This window comes from Dinoponera quadriceps, unplaced genomic scaffold (assembly GCF_001313825.1).
Source record: "Dinoponera quadriceps isolate SergipeBrazil2010 unplaced genomic scaffold, ASM131382v1 scaffold2379, whole genome shotgun sequence".
In the NCBI taxonomy this organism is placed as follows: domain Eukaryota; kingdom Metazoa; phylum Arthropoda; class Insecta; order Hymenoptera; family Formicidae; genus Dinoponera; species Dinoponera quadriceps.
Window position 1 is genome coordinate 164,031 of NW_014556633.1, and position 6,188 is coordinate 170,218.

The window sequence follows — 6,188 nt, forward strand, 5'->3', positions numbered from 1 at the left end:
AGTGTTTTGGAAAGCTCTCGAGGTCAGCTACAAGAATATGTAATAAAAAATAGAGGATGCCATTAAAAGAAATTGAGGTGACCTTCATGTGACTTTCAAATAATTCTTCAAGGTCAAACCAATGGTACCGTCTTATGGTCCCCTCGAAACAAAACAACTTTTGTCTGAAAAATTTTTCTCTTCCGGGCTTGGTTTTCGAAATATTCGACTGGGTCGATTAAAATGGCCCACCTTGTATATCCCAATCGCTAATACCACATGTTTACTCGCCGCCTACTCGTGTAAACTAGCTTTTCAGAGCCTATCGACAAACTTCATCAAACATCTTATTAATTTCTATTTATATTTGTGTAAAAAAATAAGTAAAAATATGCATGAGAATTAAAGATTCTCTTCGCGCTGTGAAATGTTTCTCAAGAATTATCTCGTTATCATTATTCTTTTTAAAATTACTGACAATTTTCTTTTCAAAATTCAATTCTGCCTATTTTGTCGTGATAAAGAAAAATATTCCTTCATATATGTATTTTATTTATTTGTCATGTTCGTGGATGTATCCTTATATTAAGATTTAATATTATCAGTTTCTCAGCTCTAACAATTAAATATCAATTTTTAACATATATTTATACAATTTTTATTCGACATTTCACAGACAAATAAAATCGTTCTTTTGTCGAATATAATAAATTACTGAAATATTTCTCTCTCTGGTATGTCTGAAAAAGACGATCCATATGTTTAAGATCTTTCTATTGATTTTCAAGGGGAAGCACTTTGAATTTTGACCCCGACTCTTTTTAAGATTGAATATATTGTTTTCGTTTTGTTCGGAAGTACAAATTCGGACGAACGCGATGTCTCGTATAATCGGCGGCGATGCGTCAATCAGGCGATACGTTTCATCATTCATCCCACCGCGCGCGCGTCGCGTGTACTCTGCCGCTTTTCTCCGTCTTCCCTGATCTTCTCCGTTCTCTTTCTCACTCTTTCCGTCTTCGACGCGTGTCTGGCGGTCTAGTTCAGTGAACGAAAGCGCGTCAGTGGGAAGCCGACAGTCCCCGTCGAATCTTGACGTGGAGCGCGCGCTGTATCTATTTCGAAGGCCTCCAAAATTACGGGTCAAAGTTACTTGGTTGTTCGAAAAAGGATAAATTCTAAAAAATCCATTTCTTCGGAGCGGACGTTGCTCGAACGAGTGATTTAAGATAGAGATTTGTCCTCAGTGAACAGTTCTCGTGATTTTCTTGAAGAAAACGATTAAAAAAGCAACGCGACTGAAGAAGAAGAAGAAGAGATGGCTACACGTGCAACGCTATGGAATTCACCGGTTGACGTCACCTAGTTAGTTAATCGTAGTCGCGAATTGATAGATTGGAGTCGCCATCCCGAGTTCACCGTGAGGGATTCGCAGCGCGCTGATTAGCGCGAATTGACGCAACCACCGTTGTTGAGGGTGAGGTCAGAAAGGGAAAAGTCAGTGGTGAATCGATGAAGCACTGTGATAAGCGATGATCTATCGCACAAAGATCGAGATTTTACACGTCAGATCCCGATGAACTTTAGAATTAATAGAACAGAATTGAATTTCTGTAAGATTGCGATAGAAGATTGCAGATCGATAAAATCCTCTCGATACGGCTGTGAAAGTCTCCTTGCTACAGCGAGAAGAGATATTCGAAAGATTTTCCGAGTAAAAACGAATTTTTTCGTTAATTTAACCGAAGTGAAAAACGATTATTTTAATTTAAAACTATAATTTAGACAAAACGACTTCTTTGGGGGACTTTTGAGGCCGCTTAGGATCAACGGATCAATTTTTATTAATAAATTTCGCTCGACGTCACACACTATGAATGTTACTGCATTGCTCTTTCCATAAAATCATTGTTACGATCGCTTTACAATTTTTGATAAGCCTTGTTAATGGAAAACGACTCCCGTCATGATCGGCGAATGTGTATAATACGAAGAATTCATCAACGTTGTTAAATATTTTGAGTTAGAACTCTGCGTAAAAAAACGAAGAAGAGAGAAAGAAGGAAAAAAGAAAAAACGTGAAAAGAGACATCGTTTATCCACTCTGCCTGACTTTTTTTCTTCGAGAAAGTGCGAACATGGCTAATAATAACGCGCTTTGGGTATTCGGATATGGATCGCTTTGTTGGCATCCCGGCTTCTCGTACAGCAAAAGCATTGCCGGTTATGTCAAGGGCTTCAAAAGACGTTTTTGGCAAGGCAACACAACACATCGTGGAACGGTGGAAAAGGTGAGTCGAATCGTGCGTGAGATCGTTTGTAAACCTATCCTCGTTGCTCTTCGTTATATATATATATATATATGTGTGTGTGTAGATTATGTCACTCTGAACAAAAAGTCCTTTACTATTTTGCAAATAATTAGGAAAATTTTTGAGTTATTAATTAAAGAAGCCTCTACTATATATGACCATCTTTAATAATTCAAAATTTTGCACGGTTGTTTGTAAAGTAGTAGAGAACTTTTTTGTTCGTTAAATTTTTAAATATAATTTTTGTTCACATTGACCTAAACTACAAATATATGACGGATGAAACATCAAACACCCTGTATATAGAATTAACGCAACTCATCTTCAAATTTTTCTTCTTTAATTTTGTAGCGAAATGTTTTTCGAATTTCACTGTATACTGTTTCACGCTATCTATATTTATCTGTCTAGGAATTTTATTTCCTCATACTTGTAATTACACATATGATATATATATAAAATTAATTATCTAATGTCGCAAATTGAATTTTAACCCGTTAACTAGGTATAACGAAATATTTCGTCATACACGAACTACTGCTGCAATGGGCATGACGACAATTTTCGTCATGGAAATTTACCGTAGTATTTTGAACGCAAACAAAAAAAAATTTATTCTCCGGTTAACAGGTTAAATAACATATCGCGTTCACATTTTGCTCGTAGGAGTCGCTTTCGCGATGTGCAACAAATTCTCGAATGCGATAAAGTGGACTTGTTCCTCTCGTAAATCAGTCACGCGCATTGTGTACGGAGCAAACCGTTGAATTAATAGCTCTTAGACGAGATCCACAATGGAGCACATAAATAAATCATCGTTTTCGTTCGAATTCCGTACGTAGAGATTGTCTTAACCGGCTTTTATTGGTTCCCGAAGATTACCAAGACGTCGGCTTGCTTACATCTCTTTACCAGACGTTGCACTCTCCTTTTTTTCCATGATATAAATTATCGTTCCAGCGCGTTTTAGATTACACTTGTGTTACGAACCGGTAGTAACTGATATCTCTTCAAAGAGAGTTTAACTCCGCGTGTCGCGCGTCTCTTCTCATCGTCCGCGGTGCGACACGCATTATTTTCCCACGCCGTAAGAATAATTTTACGCGATCAAATTCCAACTCAAATCTTTTTTTTTTTCGTTCACTCGAATACCTATATTTTTATCGATAAAATCCGTTCTCTTTATCTTGCAGCCCGGTCGAGTCGCCACATTAATCGAAGACAGAGAGGTAACTAAACTTAAGTAACACATCGCGAAAACCACAAACAGATCTTACTAGAAATACTTCTTTTTCGATAACAGGACACGGTTTACGGGCGGGCGTTTCAAATTCAGGACAGCGCAGCGCTGCCCTATTTGGAAAATCGAGAGTGCGCTCTGGGGGGATATCTGACGATCATAGCGACGTTTCACAGCCGGGACGGTGCCAAGCAAATCCCCGTTGTGATTTATATCGCCACCAGCGAGAACGAGCTCTGGCTCGGCGATGCGCCGCTGCAGACCATAGCGCGTCAAATCACCGAGTGTTCCGGCCCGAGCGGACACAACGTCGAGTACCTGTTACGGTAAGGACATATCGCCGTTTATAGTTACTTCACGCGAGGCTGAAAAGTGTCATCCGGTTCCGATAGAGCGTAATAAACTTTCCACGGCGAAACACTATTTTACGAAACCTCCCAAAAGCGAGAAATTCATTTGTTTTTTTTTTTTAATTCTACCTCTCGCTCATTTGTCCATTCTCATTATACACATAGAAAATTATATATTGCACTCAAGTAAATGTTCTCTCGTTACAACTTTTATATAACTTTAAATATTCGCAAATAAAAGTTCATCATAAGCGTCAAATCTGTTCAAAATATATTCTGAATCTTAATTAAAATTAGTACTTCAATCCAGAATATTAAATTAAAACAAACTTCGATTTATTCGAATTAACTGAATTTAACTTTTCTTCGATCAAGCTTATAATATTATTTACTACGGTGCATTCTTTGAGTTAACATTCTACATGTGCGTAACACTGAAAATCAATAATCCGTGTCGAACATTCGATTAATTTTGTTTAATAAATAATCATTACAGAGATAATTATCTAAAGGTTTAATCGAGAGATTATCTTTTCATGGATATTTTCGATATTTGTGCGATGGGAAATGCAATTTCAACCGCGGTCGTTGCGGAAAGTCGCACGTTAATATTAGATTTCGATACGCTAATTCGATACGCTAATGTTATCGATTGCGTTGATCACGTAATAAAACGACGCGCATCGCATGTGACTGGTGACAGATTGGCGGAGTTCATGCACCGTTACTTGCCGGAGGTGTACGACGAACATCTCTTTACGTTGGAGCTGCTGGTACGTTCCAGGATAAAGGAAGAGAACATGTGCCTGGCGACGCTGATGGGAAACCGCGACTTCGTCATCGATCTCGAGGACACGGAAGCGGCGGTTCGCGCGGAGGATCAGCCGGACGGCAACGAGCAGTCCCGCGGGAACTTATTACAGTTTAGTGCGCGAATAGCACCGAAGACTCTACGCTGCCTGAAGATGTAGTCAATCGCACTGTGTAATACAATAATTGTACTATACAGTTCCCCCGATCACGAACCCTGTTTGATAAACGATCAGTAAGAAACAACCTATCACGTTCGTTGACAGAGTTCATTTGGGCAATCCTCCCCACGGATCATCATCCGTCCTTTTTTATTTATTTCTATATGATTGTATAAAATATGATTGTATAAAATAGATATTTGATTCGTTAATGTGAATATGTCACACTGCTAACGAACGTGTTATTTTTCCGTAAACGCACATTCAATGCACAAATTGTTTCGATAACGACAAGCAGCGTCCCTAGAAGAATGTAAACTGTGAAGGATAGATCTGTTGTTAGATTTTTTACATTTTTACGACTCCCTTGGAAAGGTAACGATAAAAGTATAAAGACACGAGAAGCGTGCACGGGTGTCTTGGTGCTCTATTTAATATTAATATTATTGTGTGTGGGAGGGTATAAATGTCCATCATATATATTGCATTTCGCAATATAATATAGTACCCCAAGACATCCGTGGTCGCTCTATACTTCCATTAGATCTGTTATTCTCTTGAGAATAGTACATTGAAAAAAAAATTACTACGTTCAAATAAATAATGACTAAGGAGTATTGGAGTAGTTTATTTACTTGATCCAAATAAACTACTCCGATACTCTTTAGCAAATATTCACTTGAACGTAGCAATTTTTTTTTCAGTATAGATTCCGATCTGTAGTTAATTTAAATTAACGTTTAATGATTTGACTCACATTCGAATATTTATGACAGATTTTTACTACTATGTATTTACAATGAAAGAAGACATTTTTCGAAAAAATAGATACTATCCTACGTTCCATCGAATGCGTACTGATGATTATTACTAAAGAATCGTATCGCTCGCGCCTTTATCAGTGTAAGATCTATATATTATGTTACTTGTGTACGGTAAAATACATACGCGTGTGAACTTCTTTATCGCACATCGAAAATGTCGCTGACTCTATCAGTGTGTCGGCAAGATGGTTTGTTACTATGGGTAAGGAAGATCGCTACCTTTTCGATCCCTCCACAAGACCGCTTTCTTCAACTACTATATTTTGCGTACATTTGGAGGAATAAATCTTTTTATTCGATGGAATTGTCATTATGAGATAAAAGACTTTTCAGAACACTTTACTTTTATTTACGGTACTCGAGGCGAAAGCACACACACACACTGTTCGACCGGAAAATGTCTTGGCGTCCGATAGGAAAATTTTATTTCAACTGAAAACTGAATTCTTCCTGCTACAATAAAGCGATCCGACGAGAAACTCATGAACGGTACATCGCAATATGGAACAGCC

At 37.9% G+C, this 6,188-nt stretch overlaps 1 protein-coding gene across 1 annotated transcript; it reads left to right on the forward strand.

Moving 5' to 3' along the window:
• Positions 1-1,015: 1,015 nt before the first annotated feature.
• On the forward strand, positions 1,016-5,461 carry LOC106747910 (glutathione-specific gamma-glutamylcyclotransferase 1). Its single transcript, XM_014625908.1, has 4 exons — positions 1,016-2,270; positions 3,485-3,520; positions 3,595-3,857; positions 4,585-5,461. Exons 1-4 carry the CDS (start codon positions 2,118-2,120, stop codon positions 4,850-4,852), a joined length of 720 nt encoding a protein of 239 aa, XP_014481394.1. The 5' UTR covers positions 1,016-2,117; the 3' UTR covers positions 4,853-5,461.
• Positions 5,462-6,188: the final 727 nt, after the last annotated feature.

What these genes read in the sequence shown, in the direction of transcription:
- LOC106747910 (XM_014625908.1), top strand. Translation starts at nt 2,118, where the DNA reads ATGGCTAATAATAACGCGCTTTGGGTATTCGGATATGGATCGCTTTGT. An exon ending in ATCGTGGAACGGTGGAAAAG is followed by an intron (nt 2,271 to 3,484) that starts GTGAGTCGAATC and finishes TTTATCTTGCAG; the next exon opens with CCCGGTCGAGTCGCCACATT. An exon ending in AACGTCGAGTACCTGTTACG is followed by an intron (nt 3,858 to 4,584) that starts GTAAGGACATAT and finishes GACTGGTGACAG; the next exon opens with ATTGGCGGAGTTCATGCACC.